Source organism: Polypterus senegalus, chromosome 10 (genome assembly GCF_016835505.1).
Source record: "Polypterus senegalus isolate Bchr_013 chromosome 10, ASM1683550v1, whole genome shotgun sequence".
NCBI lineage: Eukaryota > Metazoa > Chordata > Cladistia > Polypteriformes > Polypteridae > Polypterus > Polypterus senegalus.
Genome location: NC_053163.1, coordinates 21,282,250 through 21,306,271, shown reverse-complemented (window position 1 = coordinate 21,306,271; position 24,022 = coordinate 21,282,250). Strand labels below are relative to the sequence as shown.

Genomic DNA, 24,022 nt, shown 5'->3' with positions numbered 1-24,022 from the left:
CCATGCGGCGCTCAGGCGCAGAGGGTGGAATGGGAGGAGAGGAGAAGGACATCCACCCCGCTCCCTCCATCATGCTAGTCTGCTGATTTCTCGTCCAGTATGCACTGCCTGCTCATTGTCTTTGTACAGTCCAGATGCACCTGTGACTCATGTAGACTTTTCATTGCTCTGTGCGGTTTTGACTGCCTTTCTATATATAATCCACAAAGACACCCGACCATGGTAGTAGCGAGGTGGGAGGGGGGTGTGTACAAAGTGCAGGAACATCTAAGAAGACGCATGTTTATCGTGGATGCGAATTGCTGTATGTAGCATGTAAAACAGTTTGCTATGGTGCACGCGGTCGTGCGTCGTAACCGGAAACTCGTTTTTTAAAGACTGCTTACTTCATTGTGTATACGACTGTAGGTGAATGAAAAGATATAACTCTGGAGAGGGCAACATACAATACAGCGTTGTACCCGCGGCACACAGCGATTCACATCCGCGACAAATGTGAATCTTCTTAGATGGTGCTGTAGCGTCCACCCACGCTCTCGAAGCACACACACTGCCTGGTCATGTGCCCGCTCGCAAGACTAACTAACAGAGACTCGCCCACCAACTGTAAGACCATGGAATACCCCTCGCAAACTGCTCTACACACCGCATACAACGATTCACATCTGCGACAAACAAACTGTTTTACACACTGCATTCAGTGATTCACAGCCGCGACATGATTTTTCTTAGATGGGTCTAAGACCATGGGAAACCCCTCGGAAACTGTTTTACACGCTGCATACAACGATTCATATCCGCGACAAACATGCCTCTTCTTAGATAGTCCTGCCGCATCATGTGGTGCCTCTGTGTGAACCGGTCGGGCACAGAGAAGTTCAGCTGCTGAGAGAGCGTCTCGACTGTGGCAGGGCCTGCATTGGTGAAGCAGGTGAGACGGTAATGAAACAGAGGCACAGGTAGCGAGGTGGGTGTGTACAAAGTGCAGGAGCATCTAAGAAGACGCATGTTTGTCGCGGAAGCGAAATGCTGTATGTAGCGTGTAAAACAGTGTGCTATGGTGCATCGTAACCGAAAACTTGGTTTTTAAAGACTGCTTACTTCATTGTGTTTTAACCTTAGTTGTAAAGGAATGTTTTAAGGATCCCATGGGATACCCCTCGCAAACCGTTTTACACGCTGCATATGGCGATTCACCTCCGCGAGAAACATGCCTCTATGAACAGTCAGTGTGGGTCGGGCTGCATGTTGCCTCTACGACAGATGAATATAAATTACGCCATTTTTTCTGTGTCATCACGTCTGAGTTGGTGGGCGTGGCTCTGCGAGTTGTTGTCGTATTCAATGGTCTTGGAGTTGGTGGGCGTGGCTCCTTCCTGTGTGCGCAATAGGTGTCTCACTTGTCGGCGGCTTAGTGAATCCACGCCTCTTCCGGCGTGCTTTCCATGGTCGTCTTGCCTTAGTGAATTATATATATAGATAGGGAGATCCTTGCATGTTATGGGAAGGCCTCAAATGCATATGCCATAAAATACCAGGAGTGTCAGTCTGAGTGCAGCTAACCAGTCCAGGTATGAGCCTTTGACTTATGTGAAAAGAGGGCCCACTTAGTAGAGATGGCTTCATGTTGTCATATACTCCATGCCTTCCAAGATAAGTATGGAGACATACATGGATAACAATGGAAGACCCCTGGAAAATTGTTAAGACACACAGAATGACTATGGATTGGGAAAAAGTCATCCTGTACAACCAGCACTAGATGATACACAAAGAGAACCAGAGCTGCCTACTCAACGCAAAGAAGTGTCCCCACCTCAAGTGTGGAGAACTCAGGCATAACATTACAAACAGCCCCTGCCTTGAGAAATTAATGAACTGTGATTGGAAGTGAGTATAATGGTACTGTGAGGTGATGGTAACTAACATGCCTTCTAACCTTTGTACAGATATTACTTTAATATACAATCAAAGCATAACAGCTATGGTTGATTCTGGCAGTAAAGTTACCATAATTATTTGCTAATTCATTCACCCAACACAATTTATAAATAAAATGACTGTGGTCACCTGCACAAATGGAGACTCCCACTTGTATCTCATGAGTGAATGTTTTATAACATTTCAAGGGAAAACCTAAAAGAGTGACATTTCTATTCTCCATATACTGTAATAATTATGAAAGACTGGTCTAATATTAAATGTGGACAAATAAGCAATACTTATAACCAGCCAGCTAAACCAAACCCAGACATCCTGAGTGCCGGCCTAAACATAGGCCACTCTGTACGCAGTGTGCTCTGTCTCAGCATAGGTGCCCCTCAAGGCTGTGAACATTACCCCTACTCTATTCCCTGTACGCCAATGACTGTAGGTCCACTGAACCTGCAATAAAAAAAATCATTAAGTTCACAATTGACACCACCATCATTGGACTACTTGATAATGGAAATGAAACTGCATATAGAAAGAAGGTGACTTGTCTTTTGTCTTAATGTGCTTCCAATAACCTGGTACTCAAAACCACTAAGACAGTGGAAATGGTAATTGACTTTTGCAAACATTTGATACAACCTCTTCTAGAAAGTAATGGTTCTACTGTCAATATGGTGGAATCCTTCAAATTGTTGGGCACAACTATCTCAAAACTCTCAGTTGGGACATTTAAACAACTTCCATCACTAAAAAGTCAGCATAGTTTTTACACCAACTAAAGAAATTAAATATTTGCCTGCCCATTCTAGTACAATTCTACAAAGCCATAATTGAAAGTGTGATCACATTCTCCATTGATTTCTGGTTTGGTTCAGCAACAGTCCACTTCAAAAATAAATTAAATGTGTTGTGTTGTCTGCTGAGAAAATGATTGGCTGTGCTTTTCCATCTGTTGCAGACCTGCTTGCATCTAATGTCACAAACCATGTCAAAAGAATCACTACTGACTAACCTTACTCTAGTTTGATGCCCGGCTTGACCTCAGCTAACATTTCTTCCTTGAACCTGGGACATCAATAGTCATAGACTGGGATGAACTGGGCAAAAGGACATTGGTGCAAACAGTGTTCATAGTGCTTTTAATCACCTAGTTCTAAGTACAGTGAAATAAAGTTCACTGTAAGCTCAATCTATACATATAAAAGGCAAAGCACTCACTGACTCATCCTTCCACTTTCCATATAGGTGGGAAGCTGAAATTTCATGTGCTCATTCCTTGCATTGACTTACAAAAGTCAGGTATGTTTCATGTCCTATTGCAACACCCAAGCGGGAGGAGAGCAGGTGTACCCCTTAAACTGTATATATAGATAGGGGAAACCCCTCATCACTATTTCTGTGACTTCAAAAATACGTAGGAAGCCCACATTTCCCATGCTCATCCTTTATACTGTACTTACAAACGTTAAGTATGTTTCATTTTGCGCCATGCCCCGTAATGAATTTTTGAAAATAATGTCTTCATTTTGGCGATTCTCACCATTATGCTGTAAGGAACTTTTGGAACGGACCTCTCGTTTTGGCGGTTTCATTCCTTATTTCCATTAACAGACGATTTATTTCACGGCAGAGACGCACAAGGCCCGCTCCCAGTCCCCATTCCTTTTTCCGTACGGCCGCTGTCTGCACACCTACCATGTGGTTGGCTCCCTGCCTATATACATTAATGACATCCTTCACTCATGTGCCTGCTCACTCGCTTCCTTACTTTCCACAGCTGTTCGTCATGCTCACTGCTCCCTTCTTCTTTACTCCACCGCTTCAAGCCTGTTATTGTTCACCTTCCTTCACGTCTTCCTGCTGGTGACTCCTCCCTTTTCATTTACTCCATCAATTCAAGCCTGCTATTGTTGTTCTTGCTTCACGTTTTCCTGCTGGTGACTTCTGCCTTTTCGTTTACTCCAACGCTTCAAGGCTGACATTGTTGGGCTTCCTTACTTCCTCACGTCTCCCTCCTCGTGACTGTTGGCTTTTCTTTTACTCCACAGCTTCAAGGCTGTCATTGTTGGGATTCTTTACTTTCTCACGAATGTCTTCCTAGTGCTAACTTGTTTTTCATTCCCTGCTCCACCGCTTCTTGCCTTCCTTCATGTTTTCTTTCTCAACGGATGCAAGTTTACCCCGAATAACATGTCTATTCCAGTGATCACCGTTGATCACAATTTCACCGACCCGTACCCTTAGCTCAGCAGACAGCTTGGTAATTTTACAGCCTGAGGGCAGAACTGCAAACGTCGTTTACAAAGAGATCCTTACATCCTAAAAATGTGCATTTCTCTTACACAACATTTACAATCATAAATGAACCTCTTTACAATCATTAAATTCACGCTCAGTACTAAAATAAGCCTATAACAATTACATTGACAATCATATTACGTTATTTTTAAAATGTTTCCTTTTCTTTTTCATAACTTCTTTAACACACAAAGCGCGGGTATTTTGCTAGTTAATGAATAAATAGTACTCAGTAAAATCAATGTAACCACAGAGATTCAAACCAGAAATATGGTTCTTTCAAACACTAAAATCCAACAATAAAACCATGCAGACATTGGTTTTCCTTTTCTTGTTTTTCCTGATAGTCTAGCACGTCTTTCACCCTCCATCTCCCCAGCTCACCCTTTGGGTCTTACAGCTGGGCTGAAATGCCGACAGGCATGGTCCATCTCTCCAGCTTTTATCTAGACCACCATCCATTGGCATCCACTAGAATGCATGGAGGTGTACCTACGTGATCCTGCCACTCATCCATCAGTCCAGCAGGGCTGGAGGGATCCCTCAATTGCACCTGATCCCCCAGAATGTTCAACAGGAGTGACCCACCCCTAGACCGCCATTCCTCAAGTTTCCTTGTGGGGCCACTGACCACCTGCTTCCTCACCACCACGCTGGCTCACACTCTCAATTTTGCCTTTCTTGACCCTTGGTTTCTTTTGATTTCTCGAACTAACTAACTAACCATCCATTTTCCAACCCGCTATATCCTAATTAGAGGGTCACGGGGGTCTGCTGGAGCTAATCCCAGCCAGCACAGGGCACAAGGCAGGAACCAATCCTGGGCAGGCCACCAATCCACCGCAGGACACACACACCCACACACCAAGCACACTAGGGACAATTGAGGCTTGCCACTTAACCTGCATGTCTTTGGACTATGGGAGGAAACCGGAGCACCCCTGAGGAAACCCACGCAGACACAGGGAGAACATGCAAACTCCACACAGGGAGGACCCAGGAAGCGAACCCGGGTCTCCTTACTGCAAGGCAGCAACGCTATCACTGCTCCACCGTGCCGCCCACTAAATAACTAAGGCTCCTTTTATATTATCTTGGGCACAGGTGCCTTAATTACATCCTGTGAAGTGTCAATTAGAAAACTGGCTCAGCCAATTGCACCTTCATACGTAAACGTGATTTAGCCAATCCTCTCATCAACCACAGGAAACTACTGTGTTTTTAAAAGGAAGCAGTGGAATGATGACTCACTTAAGCACACCAGGAATGCAGTTGTTTCTGTTAATAGTGTATCCACCTCTGAGTCCATCCCACAGGTAGCCTATTTTGTTATTGAAAATGACCTGTTAGATCAAGTGGCTGATTACCAAAGGGAAAAGCAGCAACTTCTATTAATCCCATGCTTGTACCATCATGAGGTATGTGAGTTGGTGCATGTGCATCTTATGGGCGCTCATTTAGATAGATAGATAGATAGATAGATAGATAGATAGATAGATAGATAGATAGATAGATAGATAGATAGATAGATAGATACTTTATTCAACCCCTTAGGGAGAATTATCTACTCAATCAAACCGATCCACTCAAAATCTCCACCTGTGGAGACAAATATATTTTGTCTATATACAGAGGTCATCCCATATAGAGTGAGTAATTCATAAAAATTCCTATGGAGTTGACTGGGGTGTTTCCTCATGTGAGCATCCCTAAAGAAATCCTTATGAATCAAGGGACAGCCTTTAATTCCACCACATTTGAAGAAATTGCAAAGCTGCTTTGTATTAAACATCTGAAAATATCTGTTTATCATTCCCAAATGGATGGCTTAGTAGAGTGCTTTAATTAAACGCTAAAACAAAGATTGAAGAAAATGCTGAGAAAGGATCGGCAAGATTGGAATAAGCTGTTTCCATTTGTCCTTTTTGCATACACAGACGGTGCTACAAACCTCTACTGGCTTTTCTCTGTTGAAGCTCCTCTATGGGAGACAGCTGAAGAGAATATTGGGTCTGGTTAAGAAAGTGTAGGTGGAACAAGATTTTAAATCCACCAATGTATTATTAGAGTACATAGTGCAGTTATGTAAACATTTTGTAAAAATTCTTCCACAGACGCAGGCTTGGCTATACGATCAAGGAGTTGACATTCACAAATTCCAGTTAGGGACCATGTGTTAATGCTTCAAAATTCTTGGATTCCTGTCTCACTCAAAGTCCATCAATGTCACAACATTAAATTTTCAGAGGCCATTTTGCACATGCCTACATACTGTCACCAAAACTGCTAATAAGACATTCAAAAATGAAATATGACAATTTGCTAAATTACTATCAAGACCAAGCACAAATGTGTTATTACAGGTATTTGTTGTGATGTGGGATAACGTGGCATTCCACCACTCCACTGCAGTCACAGAATGGTTTGCAGCACACCCAAGGATGTCCTCATTGTTTCTGCCACCATACTCCTCCTTCCTGAACACCATTGAGGAATTCTTTTCTGTATGGAGGTGGAAGGTTTATGACCATGATTAGATGTCATTACTGGATGCAACGAATGCTGGATGCCAAGATATTTCTCTAGAGCAATGCCAAGGATGGATCAGGCATGTGAAGAGATACAACCCTAGATGTATTGCCAGAGAGGATATCAGATGTGATGTTGATGAGAACTTGTGGCCCAATCCAGGGGAGATGATGGATTAGCATTACAGTGTGGTATTATTATAGTTGTAGACCAACTGCAAGTGTGTGTGTGTGTGTTAATGTACTGTGTATATATATATATATATATATATATATATATATATATATATATGCAGATGGCTGGGGGACGACCCGGCCGGGATGCCCAGAAGGACCGGAGGAGGGCTCACGCCTCTCCCAGACCATGTGGTGGCGACCACCCTGGTGCCCATGGGGACCACGGGTACAGAGCTTTGAAGCTCAACCCTATAGGGGCCTGTGGTCACCGTCAGGGGGCGCCCCAATGCCTTGGGAGCCCTGGACCTCAGCACTTCTGCCACACCTGGAAGTACTGGGGGGAAGTGGAGCAGGGACACCTGGAGTGCTTCTGGGGATGCAGCCGGCACTTCCGCCACACTGGGGAGTGCTGGTGGAAGATTGCCAGGAAGTATCTGGAGCACATCCGGGTGTATATAAAAGGGGCCGCCTCCATTCATACGATGACTTGAGTTGGGTGGATGAAGGATGATGTCTGGGAGGAGGCAAGGAGGCGGCCTGAAGGAAGAAGGCGTTTGCTTGATGGCCTGGACATTTGGGGACTTTGGAGTTGTGTGTCACTTTATTGTAAATATGGAACTGTCTATTAAACGTGAGTTGGGTGAGTTGAACGTGTCCATCTGTCTGTGTCTGGGATTACTTCCACTATGTGTATATATATATATATATATGTACAGTATATTTTACATCTATAGAATTTTCTGCAAAGCTACATTTTGTGGTATATTTTTTTTTTACTGTATGAATACGAATGAGTATTCTGTACTTAAAGTAGATCACAGACAGGAATAAAGTCCCTTGACAATTACTGCTGCGTGGTTTGTTCATTCCTGGACATTTTATAGAATACAGACTTGTTCTGTTTTGTAATACAATGTTTTTGACAAATAATGTCAGTTACTTTACAGACAATACTTTCATGATGATCCATGTTACATTTTAGGTAGTGTTGTCTGTTGTTAGTGTTTTTCAGGCTTTTTGTTTTGTGTATGATGCAGTGTTCTTCCAGAAGGACATAAAGTGCTACAGTTTTGGTGCTGTAGTGCATTTTGGAGAAGAGCTTATCTGTATTGCAGACTATATTTAAGAAAGTGACTTCATTATTGCAGAATCTGTATTAGCAATTGAAAAAAACTGTAGGACATTAAACAGGGTGTGCCACCTATTTTTCTCTGTATTTTTACACAGCAGATAAGTCATGTAATGACAACACTTATAAAGCATTTCTTAATTAATGTGTCTTTAATAATAAAGAACACTTACTCTTTCTGAAATCAGAATGACATTCAGCCTGATTAGTGTCACAGTGACTGGAGAGACGTCATCCCATAAATTGTGCTGTGTGGAAATGGAAAAGGTTAGATGAAGAACATTATAAAATGTAATTTTGCAGAATAAGAAGTGAAAACAAGGTGCTGTCCTATTAGTATGTGCATTTAGATCAGTTCAGTAGTGCATTGTAGAGACATCAGAAAACACAAAGATAGCCGATGTTCTTGTTTCAGCAATATATAACTTGTGACCACAATGTAAGATCTTACCTAATACAGCCACATTAAAAATTAAAATGATTGTGTTTAAATGAGATAGAATTACATTTATATGACATAATAGAGGGTTTTAAACTAGACAGTACTGCATTAAAACTCAATGGCTGTGTGAAAGAAAAAAATTAACTGCTTGTAGGCTACTTAGGGTTAATAGACGACAAAGCCATTTTGCTATAACGGCAGGTTATTCATATAAGACAGGGTGCAGTAAGCTGACCAAAGACAATTTTCAGTTTCTTTAGGAACGCCTCGTCTATTTGACAGACCAAAGATGACCTTTCCTTCTTTAGGGTCTATCTGACAAGTAAAAAAAAATAAGAACAGATGGCCCATTAGCATAATAAAATGAAATGCTTAAGTAAATGATATTATGCTTTTTGATTAATTAGGGGTGGGGTGAAGAAATTATAAAAAGCCAATCGAACAATGTAACTTTGCTCTTCTGCCTTGCAACGTAGAATCCAGATACTCATCTGTGATTGAATAAAAATATAATTGATTGAACTATTCCTGTCTTCCTCGGGGTTTTTCTTCCATAGCTGCTAGGCTTTTTTTCCTCACAATCACCTACACTTACAAATCTTAAATTCAATAATTAAAAAGAAACAGCAGCGCAGTTTTGCCATGGCCACATGACACACTGTGCTACACACTTATGTCTTTTGAAACCAAAATGTCATTGAGATTCTGTAATCATTCTTTATTCCAGGGACTCTGGCTCCTGTCGTACTCAATAACCAGTTTACTTGTGAGAAAAGGGATCTGCAGTTTAAAAGGTAAAACATTTCCTTCCCACTAATATCATGACCCTAATGTGTGCCTTCATATTAATTTTGTAGTGTAGACTGGAGATATCAGGACAACTCCTCATGTTCCAAGCAAAAAAATAAATTTACTAGATCCTTCCATCTACAGTAGGTTACTGAAAAGACCACATAGCAAAAGTGAGGTAATCCTAGTGTCATAAAATGATCAACAGGACTTTCTTAATGGGAGTAATTTCAAAAAGATAGAATTCAATGATGCGCCAGTGTGATGGAGCAATGTCCTTTCTAGACATGAAATACTGGCTGGACTCATAAACCTTAACATTAGAAATCATCCCCAATCTATGGTGGTAGATGTGACAGTCTATGTAGTGTTGATGCAGAACAGAGAAACAATTTAAAAAAGAAATAAACATAAAATTCCACTTTCTAATTGTAAGAAGAAAACTTACTAAGTGTTTAATATTTAAATATTTTTTGGTGAGAAAAGATTTTTGTTTGGTTAACACTTACTCCTTCTGAAATTAAACTGTTGCTCAGCTTGTCCAATTCTTTTTTAATTCCACAGGCTGCATCCTTTATATCACTCAGTAACAATTCCTCCTGTGTTGAAAAGATAAGGCCACGTAACAAAATTGTGATTTTGTAGTACAACAAACCTAAACAAAATAACTTCACAATGAAACTATGGAAAACAGCAGAAAGATCACCTGAGCAAGAATTTGATGTTTTACAATTTCAAATAATTCAGAATGTCATTTAACCGTTGAGTAAGAATAGGTGGGATGGGATTCTTCCAGGTGAGCAAAATAAGAGCTAGTAGTGTGATACCAACAATTAATTTGTCCTTCTTCACTTTAACCCTTTCTGGAAGTCCATCAAACACAGCTGTTAAAGGGTTAGGAGTGATTGTGACAGCAAAGCTGGCCGATGGGCATTACAGATTATGTTAATTTGGAGCCTTCCGAAACCATGTGGCCATGTGATGCCGGCACTAGATGGAAATGCTTGTAAGTTGGATCTTGTCCTGGACACATTTTAGACAACTTTGAAGGAGGTAAGTGAAATTGATTAAAGAGGAAGGTGTAAATGTTCATAAAATGCAAAAAGATTATCTTCTCTAAGTTCTCTAAGTGTCTTAATGTTGAGGGTTTTCCAAAAATTAAATGTTGTGTAGAGGTCTGAGAGGGCAGAAAAAGGTGATTATCATGTAGAGAAGCAACAGATAAAAGCGTCAGTGTTTTGAACTGCATCCTGCATTGGTTCCATATTCTAAGTGATTGGTGGATGACTGGACTATTGGTGTAATGGTGAAAGAAGTACAGCAAGATTTGGTTTTCATTGCCAAACAGGCTGGTATAGATTCATTATTATGTAGGTTAGGTGTTTATTGTGTGTATATTTGCCACCCAGTAATAAAATAAATAAAATGTAAAGTTAGGTAGTGCCATGTCACATTCTGTCTTAGGTATTTGAACAAATATGTTTAAAATGCATGGACATCTCAAATTCCAGATGAAACAGGTGATCATTGAGCCTGGTTTCTTAAAGAACGATTTGGTGACATAGACAGGGATGCTCTGAAATAGAAATCGAAGCTTAGGAGTGATGTTCATCTTGTTAGTATTGATTCTCCCTGCTAAAATGGGAAGGAGGGCAGACCGTTTATTTGTTAACATCTGGTTTGATTTTTTTTCCATGCTGTAATCAAAATTGTGTTGAAAAAGATCTATTTTGTTATGATGTTCATATCCAGATATCTTAAAATATAGAATAAACAAATAGATGTCCAGTCTAGTATGGTGTGCTAGAGAGTTCACCTGAGAAAGCACACTTTTAATCAAATTCATTTTGAGTCCAGATATCCTTTGAAATTTTGCTAACGCATTAAGGACTAACAGCAAAGATATTAGTGAGTCTGATATATAAAGTACCATATCATCTGCATAAAGTGAAATTTTCTTTTTGAGTCATCTGATGATCCCCTTTATCTCTGATGCATTTTGAAAATGAATCGCCAATGGATAAATGTATACTGAAAAAAACAATGATGTTACTAATCAGTTACCAGGACGTGTGACTATCTGGGTAACAGAAAAAAAAATTCTTGGGACGATTTTTCATTTAATATAAAGCTTTTCTTTTGTGGTTAAGATATTTTTAATGATACAAATACAATCAGAATGTCATTCAGCATGTAAAATTCCTTGATTATTCCAGAGGCTCCATCTCTCATATTGCTCAATAACAATTTTTCCTAGATGGGAACAGACATGTTGAGACTCAAAAAAGATAAGTTGTTTTTTAGTTTATATGTAAAAAGCAAACACAAGCCTCCTTCCTATGAATCTACAGTCCTATGAATCTCAATTTTTAGAAACTATATAGTCACTGAACTTGGCATAATTTGGAGTGAGCACCCCAATCAGATCCCAGAGGCTAAATGTGCTCAAGTCTATCTGGAAATAAAAATATGTTAGAACTGGGTGTTATCAAAGAGAGTAACAGCCTATGGTCAAGTCCACCATTGAACAAGAAGCAAGTGCCATCAAATGGGCCATCATGAATATTCATATTCTTTGGAAAAGTTTACTTTGAGCTAAGGCAGATGCCCTTTAAAATGTTCACAACCTCTTAGCCAGGGCTGCTTCTTCTTGTTAGAAGGTGTTGTAGGTTGGGGTCCATGTCATACCATGAGCCTTGGGAATGTCTCAGGGGAAATGGTTCAGGTTGTCTCTGAGGTGGAGGTGGGGATTTGGCAGAAAAACAGCGATGCACCATTATTAACATGGTTTCCATTGCTCTGGAATGTTGGAAAATTAGCAGGAAAAGTTGCCATTTTTTGTTGAAACTACTTTGGAAGAGGACAGGGCTCCAACACTACAGGATTATTTTGGCAATTTAGGAGCATCAAGAATGACAACAGTTATATTTATATCTGAATTAAATTTTTTATTTAGGACATTAAACAGGGTATGCCACCTATTTTTCTCTGTATTTTTACACAGCAGATAAGTCATGTAATGACAACACTTATACTGCATTACTTAATGTGTCTTTGATAATAAAGAACACTTACTCTTCCTGTAATCAGAATGCCATTCAGCTTGTCTAGTTCTTCAGCGACTGCAGCGGCTTCAAGAGTAAAATTTTTCTGTGTGGAAATGGAAAAGGTTAGATGAAGGAACATTATAAAATGTAATTTTGCAGAATAAGAAGCGAAAACAAGGTGCTGTTCTTTTAACATGTGCATTTAGATCAGTTCAGTAGTGCATTCTAGAGACATCAGAAAACACAAAGACAGCCGATGTTCAAAACAGTGAATGAACGTATTTTTCCCTTCTGTGCTATTAGGAAATGCCATATGTCAAAATTAGGTTACATTTCTGTTATGAATCGAATTATCAATTGTAAGTGCCACACGAGATGGATGGGTATTCTGACCAGGAGAAGGGAAGGTTGCTTACCTGGATGGGAGACGCCAAGTGGGCAGACAGACATCCTGGTCGAGAGATAAAAAAGATGCCATACCTGAACAAGGCTCCCCAGGTGGACGGACGGACATCCCAGCCAAAAGGTAAGGACAGGGGAGGACTGTCTCTGGGGGATGTTTGTTCCTCCAGGATGTTAGATATCAGGGACCCTGCATATCGGTACCCGATAAGACACCAGCAAGGAAGGCTGGGAATTCTAGTCCGGAAGCACAGCTGTACTGAGGTCCCTGATTGCCACAAGAGGGAGATGCACTTCAACTTCCCAAACACCCAAACAGACCAGACACAGGCTGGTGTTCACAATAGATAGATCATTCTGATTTTAGCAAACATTTTCTACTTTGTAGCATTGTTACCATCTATACAAAAATGGTCACATTTGCACTGAAATGTGCATGTACGTATATAGGTAGGTTGGTGATGTATTTGTCACTGTAGAGATTTTTCCACTAATACTGCTGCATATGTGAGTCATGAACTATCACTTCATGCAATGTAGTTGGTTCACTTACTGAATCACCTGGTTGTCATTTCAGCTAAAGACCTACCCAGGTTTGTTGTTTGTGTCTTGTTACTACATGTTTAAAAGAGGCCATGTTTGGATCGGAATTTGATTTCTTTACCAAACCAAAGCTATGCTGGTGACACACAACTGTATTTATCAATAGCGCCTGATGACCTAGACTCTCTTGATTCACTGACACAATGACTGACTTGTGTTTCTGAATGGATGAGAAGTAATTTTCTCAAACTAAATAAAGAGAAAACAGAAATTTTAGTGATTGGCAATAATGTATATAATGAGGTTATTAGAAGCAAACTTGATGCATTAGGATTAAAAGTCAAGACGGAGGTAAAGAATTTAGGGGTATCTATTGACTCTGACCTGAATTTTAAATGACTTATTAATCAGATTACTAGGATAGCATTTTTCCACTTAAGAAATATCGCAAAAGTTAGACCTCTTATAACATTGCAAGAGGTTGAGAAATTAATTCATGCTTTTGTTTTCAGTCGACTAGATTACTGTAACGCACTTCTCTGAGGACTACCCAAAAAAGACATAAATCGACTGCAACTAGTACAGAATGGAGCTGCTAGAATCTTAACTAGGAAAAGAAAATCAGAGCACAATCAGAAAATCAGAGTTTTGATGTCACTACACTGATTACCTGTGTCATTTAGAATTGACTTTAATAGGATTTTTCAGGCTGATATAGTGGAGCACTTTAAAAAACTGCTAAAAACTCATTACTTTAACATGGCTTTCTCTTAGCTTCATCTTAGTTTAATCCTGATGCTCTGTATATGCATTTAATTATCAATATAATTCCTGATGGCTCCAAAATCCATACTAACCCCTACTTTCTCTTCTGTTCTTTTTCCGGTTTTCTGTGGTGGCGATCAGCAGCACCACCTGATCAAAGCACCGTGATGTCCCTACATTAATGGATTAAAGGCCAGAAGTCCACATGATCTATCATCAAGTTCTTCCATGAAAACCCTGAATACAATGAGGACTGATTGAGGTAATGTACGTTAGGTAGAATGTCTAGAGGGGGCTGGGTGGTCTCGTGGTCTGGAACCCCTGCAGATTTTATTTTTTTCTCCAGCTGCCTGGAAATTTTTTGTTTTGTCTGTCCTCCCTGGCCTTCGGACCTTACTTTTATCCTATGTTAATTAGTGTTCCCTCATTTTAATTCTTATTTATTCTGTTTATTTTCTCTTTCTTCATCATGTAAAGCACTTTGAGCTGCATTATTTGTATGAAAATGTGCTATATAAATAAATGCTGTTGTTGTTCTTTAGATAATATGAGAAAAATAGATGTACCCAGAGGCAGAGGAAGAAGAACACAAGTGTAAGAAAGGTTGTGCCTGATGAAATCAGAGCTATAAAAAACGATCATCTGGTAAATCATTGTCTATCCCTGAGGCAAGCAAGTCTGAGGGTTCAACCAACCTTGCCTAGATCCACAGTAGCATAGATAGTCAGGATTTTTAGGCAAACCAACAGGTACTGTGCAGTATTTACTGCATTCTGACTGAAGGCATCTGATTGATGTGTATATGACAGCAGTACTGTGTTATGAGAAAAGTATCTAGAAAAAAAACTGATGTATCAGTGCACATTTGACTTTGTCTCCCTACTGAATGACCCAGTGGTCACCTCCAACAGGGGGAAGGGGAAGAATATTTACAAATCAACAGGAGGATACAATGGTTGAGATAGTCATTTCCAACAAGAGAGTCATGCTAAGAGAAATACAAAACAACATAATCTGAAACAACAAATTTTCAACCATTCACCATGTTAGCACTACAACCATTTCAGGAGTGCTCCAGAAACATCAGATCAGGATGAAACAGTTGTCCACTGTCCTTTTAAGAGGAACTCTAAACATGTCAAAGAACTCAGATACCAATATGATTAGGTAAGGTATGTAAGGTGGTTTTAATAACACACCATGTACGGGCATTTTTCTTTGAGATCTTTCACAACACAGTTAGCTATGCAATTTGTGACTAATGGTAACTTGCTTATTTTCTAATTTACTGAAGAGGATAATGGAGCCTGAAGCCAATGGAGTCAAGCACGGGTGGTGGGGTAACATCACCATGTGAGCTGCATAAGCGCACCATTAGACCAATACAATACAACATGCCTTACTGCTTTCTTGATGAACTACAGGCTTTCAGCAGAAGGAAAGCAAGAGAGGCAAAATTTACCAAACTTTGTGATTTTATAGGAAAAACTTGGCCTTTCATCATTTTCGCCATGGCACAGAATGACTTATTGTAAAGCCCATTCTAGGATAATGTTATTATTTCTGCCACCAAGCTTTCATTTCCTCAATCCCACTGAAGAATTTTATTCTGCATGGAGATTGAAGGTATATGACCATAAACATAGAATTGCTAGACGCCTCATGAGCAGCAGCATCATATGTCAACGTCGCCGCCATATTACGAGTGGCACTGCTGTGGAGTGAAGTAATGGATAAAGATGCCTCATGCATGTGCTGCTTGGGATTGTACAAATCGCTGTACGCTCCAAACCAGATCACAGGGATTACATTTCATAGGTAAAGCTGAACAATTGTTTTGGTTATATTTGGCCATTAGAAAATCCTGTTTTATAATCTTAGCTTTAGCTACGCCAGGCTAAGCTAGCAAAGCTATGCATTTATGTGCTCAAGTGAGCCTCCAAACAACATTTTGGCTAAACGTATTTAGTCCCTAACTATGTAGATTATTATTAGCTATTAACATTTCTCAAACTTTGAAAGTTTCTCAAAGAAATCCACCTCAGGAAGTAGTGGGAGGTAGTCCTTAGACGGGATTTTGAGAAAGCTGTCCTGTGACGTGTGCCGTGCTAGTTTGGTAACAGATGCTGTACCGGCATCATATGATCAAAGCTACCACTCGCTCACATTAAAAAACAACGGAGGTTTGATGATTACTTCTGAGGGTCCAATCAAGGTGGTCAAAGTAGCTGAGTGTGCTAACCGACAGTTGACATTTGGGCAAGCTGTCAGTGTATCTTTGATCAGTCAGTTTGTTCGGGCCGAGATTGGTTCAGATGATGTGTTTTTTCTCAAGGAGCACATTGAGGAAACACAGTTTGAAATTGACAGCCATCATTTTATGCTCATGTCTTTCGTCTTCCACAAACTAAGGCTGCACCATATTGCCAGACTGAATACTCTCAAATTACAGAGTGGCAACACACGGAAAAAGCTATGTAAGACAGTTCTGTTTCATGGATTTTAGATCCTATCCTGTATATATTTAAGTAACCACATTGTGTGTGTGTGCATGTGTGTGTGAAACAGAGAGATTGAGAGAGGAATGTGAAATGTTTTCAGAAATTATTAAGCCAATTTGTATACAATAAAATTGTTTATTTTTGTCATTGAGTGTATCATTTCACTGTTAAAAGAAAGACAAACAAAGATAACTGGCAGTAACAGTGCAAAATTCACAATTGGTATGCCAGTTTTAAAAAATAAGTTTTGAGGGCAGTTTTAAACTGCGTAATTGAATCGAGCTGATGTATATGAGAGAGAAGAGAATTCCCGAGTTGAGGAGCACTAGGAGAGACGCTCGAGCTCCCATAGCACAGAGTTTGCTGTGTGGTACAGAAAGTACAGCTATAGATGAGAATCAGAGTGAGCAAGACAAGTGTAGGAGATCAGTGAGGTTGTGGAGAGCTTTAAATGTTCAGAGCGGTATTTTGTATTGCATTCAGTAGTGAACAGGGAGCCAATGAAGTTGAGAGAGAATCGGTGTAATAAGTTCAGTGGATTTAGAAATGCAGGTGATTATCCGGGCAGCAGAATTTTGAAGAAGTTGTAAGCGATGGATACGTTTTTGTGGGATGCCAGATAGAATAGCATTACAGTAATCTATACGTGAGGTGACTAGAGCATTAACCAATACTTCAGTACTGTGTTACGTAAGAACGGGACGAAGTCTAGAAATATTTTGGAGATGGGAGAAAGCAATCCGAGAAATGTTACTTATATGGGAAGAATTATGTGTTGTGTTTTCACTTGTTGTACAGGACATGAATAAATATGTACAAGATGTGACCTAACTTTTATCTTGCAAAGCAACACTAAACCATGGATAAACAGAGGACACGGAAACACATAATATATGAATTTTGTGATGCTTCAGTTTGTTTGTTTTTTAGTTGATTGTACAATGAGTGACACAGTGGTCTTATAGGAGGGGGCATATGCTATAGTTATAGTAGAACAAATCATTTTTGGGTGAAGTATGAACTGTTTTGGTGGTTAAAGAACATTTTGCACCAAGGGCTAACTGATATACATGATGTGTTTTGTAAAGAACAGTGTGTGAAGAGTTTTGATAAAGTGAATATGGTATTGAGACAGGCCTTAAAACAATTGTAAAAAAACTCTAATTGAAATTTATCATATTTCCTTCAAACAGATTGATATTTTTCTATAAAGCGGAAATAACAGTGATTGATTTGTAAAGCAAAACAGTTTTAATAATCACTTGCATATCCATATTAAATTATTCCAATTAGTTTATTTAACAGTTATGTACAGCAGAAACAAAAAACACCAAACACCTCCAAGGTGTTGCTATAATATTTAAGAAAGTCAGTACATATGATTTGATTGATATTTTGCAAGGCAACATACCAAAAGTAGTAGCAATTACAAAAACAATTATAAAATAAAACAGAAACATAAAATCATGGGTCAGCTCATGTTCTGATACACAGAAGTCAATTCTGCAGATGTTACCCACCGAGGTGGAGTCATTTATTAAAATTACTTTTAAATTAAAAACTTTTAAAAATGCATTATGATAAAATTATTTACTTAGATGTTTTAAATTGCTTATTGTCATAGAATTAATCATTTATGAATTATAAAATAAGTCTAACTGTCTTGCATGATAAATTTGCTGTTTATATTATCAATTTGCACAGATTATTGCCTAGATTCATTGGTTATAGTATAATATAGCCTAATGTAGGCTATAATGTAGGCTACAGTAGGTTACATACAATTAATTAAACAACAACATACCGTATACAGTATGCTTTGGGGGGATATGTGTATTACGTATAAGGAATCGATTGATTTCATTCTCTGCCCTCTGCTTTTTAGCTGCTCAGACATACAACATGATGTTTCAGGTCAGATATCCCTCTACAGGTGACTGAAAAAACTCCACAGCAGACTTATTCATCACCAGGGACAAGGCAGACCCATTGACATTCTGTCCCCTATTCAGACCTGAACCTCAACAGTCTCTTTCACAGGCGGACTTGTGCTAGCGGACATCACCATACTAATGTTTATACTGCATGTAGCATCTTGTTCTGAATGTTCTGCTATGCTGCTTGATTTTTTTTGGCAATGTGTGAATGCAGCATAATGGCAAGGATGACGCTGATTTGTAATTTGAGCACATTACTTGTCCTTCTGCAACATTAGCATGACATGAAAATGAAACCTATTCACTACGCTAGTTTAACGTTTGATTTTATTGTTCTCATGTTAATCTCTGCACTTTGAAGAGCGACTGTATTTATGAAACAATGTGTATGAAAATATGGAACAAATTGCGTTCCTTATTGATTCAATACAATACATTTTATTTTATTTATTTTGCATTTTATATTTGAATACACGACAGTCCCATATTAGAAAAGACAGGTGGCAAGCCTCCAGGTGTGTGTGGGTGAAAATCATTATCAAGAAACAACAAAGGAAACAATCAAGTGCAGGTGACTTGGATTCATATGACGAATACAACATGCTGCTCATGTTTCCACAAGATATTAACTTGTGGAAATAATATACTGTGGCATGCAAATCTTAGGGCACTCCTGGTCAAAATTTCTGTTATTGTTAAGTGAGTACGAGATGAACGGGTCTCTAAAATGCATAAGGTTTTCAGAATTTAAAGCAAGATTAGTGTTTTATTTTTTTTTTGTACAATGGTAGAATGGAAAAAAGAAGGGGGCACCACACAAAAGTATGGGCTTCGCAAGAGATCTGAGGTTTCAGATTACTTTTTCCAAGGTCTCAGACATTAATTAGATTATTAGGGTTATAGCTTGTTCAAAATCATCATTAGAAAAGGCCAAAAAATGAAAAGCTGTAAAAATTCTCTGACTCCTCAAACCTTTTCCCAACAATCAGCAGCCATGGGCTCCTCTAAGCAGTTGCCTAGCAATCTGAAAAATAAAATAATTGATGCTCACCAAGCAGGAGAAGGCTACAACAAGATAGCCAAGGATTTTCTAGTAGCCATTTCCTCAGTTTTTAATGTAATTAAAAATTACATCTTGCCTGAAGAAGGGGCCTGAGCTGCCTCAAAAGCTTGCATATTGTAATCTTTTTAGTTAGCCAATAAAAGGTGTCATTTTGCTTGGCGTTTCTCTAATGTAATTAAGAAATGGCAGTTAAGAGGAATGGTTGAGGTCAAGTTGAAATTTAAAAATTAAGAAAACTTTCAGAGAGAATTGTCAATAGGATACCTGGAAAGGCAAATCAAAACCCGCATTTGACTGCAAAAAACCATCAAGAAGATTTAGCAGACTCTAGAGTGGCGGTGCACTGTTCTACTGTGTAGAGACACCTGCATAAATTAGACAAAGGGTACAGAATTTCATGAAAAGAACACCTCTCTAACTGTTAAGCATGGGTGTGAATTGATCATGCTATTGGCTTGTGTTGCAGCCAGTGGTACTGGGAACATTTCAGTGGTAGAAGGAAAAATATATTCAACTGAACACCAGAAAATTCTGGAAGAAAACCTCAAACTGTCTGTAAAAATGCTAAAACTAAAAGTGGCTGGCTACTGCAATAGGATAATAAACTAAAAACACCACAAAATCCACAATGGACTATCTCAAGAAGCGCAAGTGGTAGGTTTTGCCATGGCCTTCACACTCTCCTGACCTAAACATCAAAAATCTGTGAATAGACTTCAAAAGAGGAGGACATTCAAATGGCACAATAATCATAAAGAAGAAAAATTCTTTTGCAAAGAAGAATTGTTGAAAATCCCCTAAATAAGACCTGAAAGACTCTTAGCTGGCTACAGAAAGCATTTACAACCTGTGATACTTGCCAAAGGGTGCTACTAAGAATAGATCATCCAGGGAACGCCAAATTTTTGTTTCATGCCCTTTTTTTGTTGTTGTTATTTTGACACTGTAAATGATGGAAATATAAAAATAATTTTGTTTAAAATATTAAAGAAATGTCTTGTATTTAACTTTATGTCTTTTGGAAATCAGGTCATCTTTCACTTGCTTAGCTATTCACAGTAAAAATACATTTTGATCAGGAGGGCTCAAACTTTTGCATGTCACTGTACACATTTTGTTTCAGCAATATATAACTTGTGAATACAATGAAAGATCTTACCCAATACAGCCACATTAAAAATTAAAATGATTGTGTTTAAATGAGATAGAATTACCTTTATATGACATAATAGAGGGTTTTAAACTAGATAGTACTGCATTAAAACTCAATGGCTGTGTGAAAGAAAAAAATTAACTGCTTGTAGGCTACTTAGGGTTAATAGACGACAAAGCCATTTTGCTATAACGGCAGGTTATTCATATAAGACAGGGTGCAGTAAGCTGACCAAAGACAATTTTCAGTTTCTTTAGGAATGCCTCGTCTATTTGACAGACCAAAGATGACCTTTCCTTCTTTAGGGCCTATCTGACAAGTAAAAAAAATAAGAACAGATGGCCCATTAGCGTAATAAAATAAAATGCTTAAGTAAACGATATTATGCTTTTTGATTAAGTAAGGGGAAGGGGGAGGAAGAAGAAATTATAAAAAGCCAATGGAAAAATGTAACTTTGCTCTTCAGCCTTGCAACGTAGAATCCAGATACTCATCTGTGACTGAATAAAAATATAATTGATTGAACTATTCTTGTCTTCCTCTGGGTTTTTCTTTCACAGCTGCTAGGATTTTTTCCTCACAATTACCTGTACTTACAAATCTTAAATTCAATAATTAAAAAGAAACAGCAGCGCACTGTTTTGCCATGGCCACATGACACACTGTGCTACACACTTATGTCTTTTGAAACCAAAATGTCATTGAGATTCTGTAATCATTCTTTATTCCAGGGACTCTGGCTCCTGTCGTACTCAATAACCAGTTTACTTGTGAGAAAAGGGATCTGCAGTTTAAAAGGTAAAACATTTCCTTCCCACTAATATCATGACCCTAATGTGTGCCTTCATATTAATTTTGTAGTGTAGACTGGAGATATCAGGACAACTCCTCATGTTCTAAGCAAAAAAATAAATTTACTAGATCATTCCATCTACAGTAGGTTACTGAAAAGACCACATAGCAAAAGTGAGGTAAACCTGGTGTCATAAAATGATCAACAGGACTTTCTTAATGGGAGTAATTTCAAAAAGATAGAATTCAATGATGCGCCAGTGTGATGAAGCAATGTCCTTTCTAGACATGAAATACTGGCTGGACTCATAAACCTTAACATTAGAAATCATCCCCAATCTATGGTGGTAGATGTGACAGTCTATGTAGTGTTGATTCAGAACAGAGAAACAATTTAAAAAAGAAATAAACATAAAATTCCACTTTCTAATTGTAAGAAGAAAACTTACTAAGTGTTTAATATTTAAATATTTTTTGGTGAGAAAAGATTTTTGTTTGGTTAACACTTACTCCTTCTGAAATTAAACTGTTGCTCAGATTGTCCAATTCTTTTTTAATTCCACAGGCTGCATTCTTTATATCACTCAGTAACAATTCCTCCTGTGTTGAAAAGATAAGGCCACGTAACAAAATTGTGATTTTGTAGTACAACAAACCTAAACAAAATAACTTCACAATGAAACTATGGAAAACAGCAGAAAGATCACCTGAGCAAGAATTTGATGTTTTACAATTTCAAATAATTCAGAATGTCATTTAACTGTTGAGTAAAAATAGGTGGGTTGGGATTCTTCAAGGTGAGCAAAATAAGAGCTAGTAGTGTGATACCAGCTATAACAATTAATTTGTCCTTCTTCACTTTAACCCTTTCTGGAAGTCCATCAAACACAGCTGTTAAAGGGTTAGGAGTGATTGTGACAGCAAAGCTGGCCGATGGGCATTACAGATTATGTTAATTTGGAGCCTTCCGAAACCATGTGGCCATGTGATGCCGGCACTAGATGGAAATGCTTGTAAGTTGGATCTTGTCCTGGACACATTTTAGACAACTTTGAAGGAGGTAAGTGAAATTGATTAAAGAGTTTTTGTTGAATTATTGAGGGTGTGGTGCATATAGAGCTAATGGGTATTTTATGTACTGTTGAATTCCACTCCTTTCTGAGATGTTAACTGAAAAGTCCATTCCCCAGTGTACCATAAGATCGGCGAAGGAAGGTGTAAATTTTCATAAATTGCAAAAAGATTATCTATAAACAGTTCTCTAAGTGTCTTAATGTTGAGAGTTTTCCAAAGATTAAATGCTGTGTAGAGGTCTGAGAGGGTAGAAAAAGGTGATTATCATGTAGAGAAGCAACAGATAAAAGCGTCAGTGTTTTGAACTGCATCCTGCATTGGTTCCATATTCTGAATGACTGGTGGATGACTGCACTATTGGTGTAATGGTGAAAGAAGAACAGCAAGATTTGATTTTCATTGCTGAACAGGCTGGTATAAATTCATTATTATGCACCAATTTCCTGGTCTTTATTGTGTGTATATTTGCCACCCAGTAATAAAATAAATAAAATTTAAAGTTAGGCAGTGCCATGTCACATTCTGTCTTAGGTATTTATACAATTATGTTTTAAATGCATGGACATCTCAAATTCCAGATGAAACAGGTGATCATTGAGCCTGGTTTCTTAAAGAACGATTTGTTGACGTAGACAGTGATGCTCTGAAATAGAATTCGAAGGTTAGGAGTGGTGTTCATCTTGTTAGTATTGATTCTCCCTACTAAAATTTGTTAACATCTTGTTTGATTTTTTTCCATGCTGTAATCAAAATTGTGTTGAAAAAGATGTTTGTTTTTGGTTATGATGTTCATATCCAGATATCTTAAAAAACGTTTTGATAGAATAAACAAAAAGATGTCCAGTCTAGTATGGTGTGCTAGAGAGTTCGCTGGAGAAAGCGCACTTTTAATCAAATTAATTTTGAGTCCAGATATCCTTTGAAATTTTGCTAATGCATTAAGGACTAACAGCAAAGATATTAGTGAGTGTGATATATAAAGTACCATATCATCTGCACATTGTGAAATTTTCTTTTTGAGTCATCTGATAATCCCGTTTATCTCTGATGCATTTTGAAAATGAATAGCCAATGGATTAATGGATACTGTAAAAAAACAATGAGGTTACTAATCAGTTACCAGGACGTGTGACTATCTGGGTAACAGAAATATAAAAGTTTGGGCCGTTATTTCATTTAATATAAAGCTTTTCTTTTGTGGTTAAGACGTCTTTAATGATACAAATACAATCAGAATGTCATTCAGCATGTAAAATTCCTTGATTATTCCAGAGGCGCCATTTCTCATATTGCTCAATAATAATTTTTCCTAGATGGGAACAGACATGTTGAGACTCAAAAAAGATAAATTTTTTTTTAGTTTATATGTAAAAAGAAAACACAAGCCTTCCTTCCTACTAATCTATAACTTTTCATTGGTTTTTGTAATGTAGGCAAATCAGCAGTG

At 38.4% G+C, this 24,022-nt stretch overlaps 1 protein-coding gene across 6 annotated transcripts in view; it reads right to left on the bottom strand.

Moving 5' to 3' along the window:
- The window catches only part of LOC120536904, a 290,128-nt gene that overhangs the window by 58,334 nt on the left and 207,772 nt on the right, over nt 1-24,022 (bottom strand). For all 6 annotated transcript variants that reach the window (XM_039765462.1, XM_039765463.1, XM_039765465.1 and 3 more), the window contains 4 exons: nt 22,012-22,101; nt 12,374-12,448; nt 9,808-9,897; nt 8,241-8,315 (listed from right to left, as the gene is read on the bottom strand). In XM_039765462.1, coding sequence (XP_039621396.1) covers nt 8,241-8,315; nt 9,808-9,897; nt 12,374-12,448; nt 22,012-22,101 — 330 coding nt within the window. The remainder of the gene's footprint in view (nt 1-8,240; nt 8,316-9,807; nt 9,898-12,373; nt 12,449-22,011; nt 22,102-24,022) is intronic.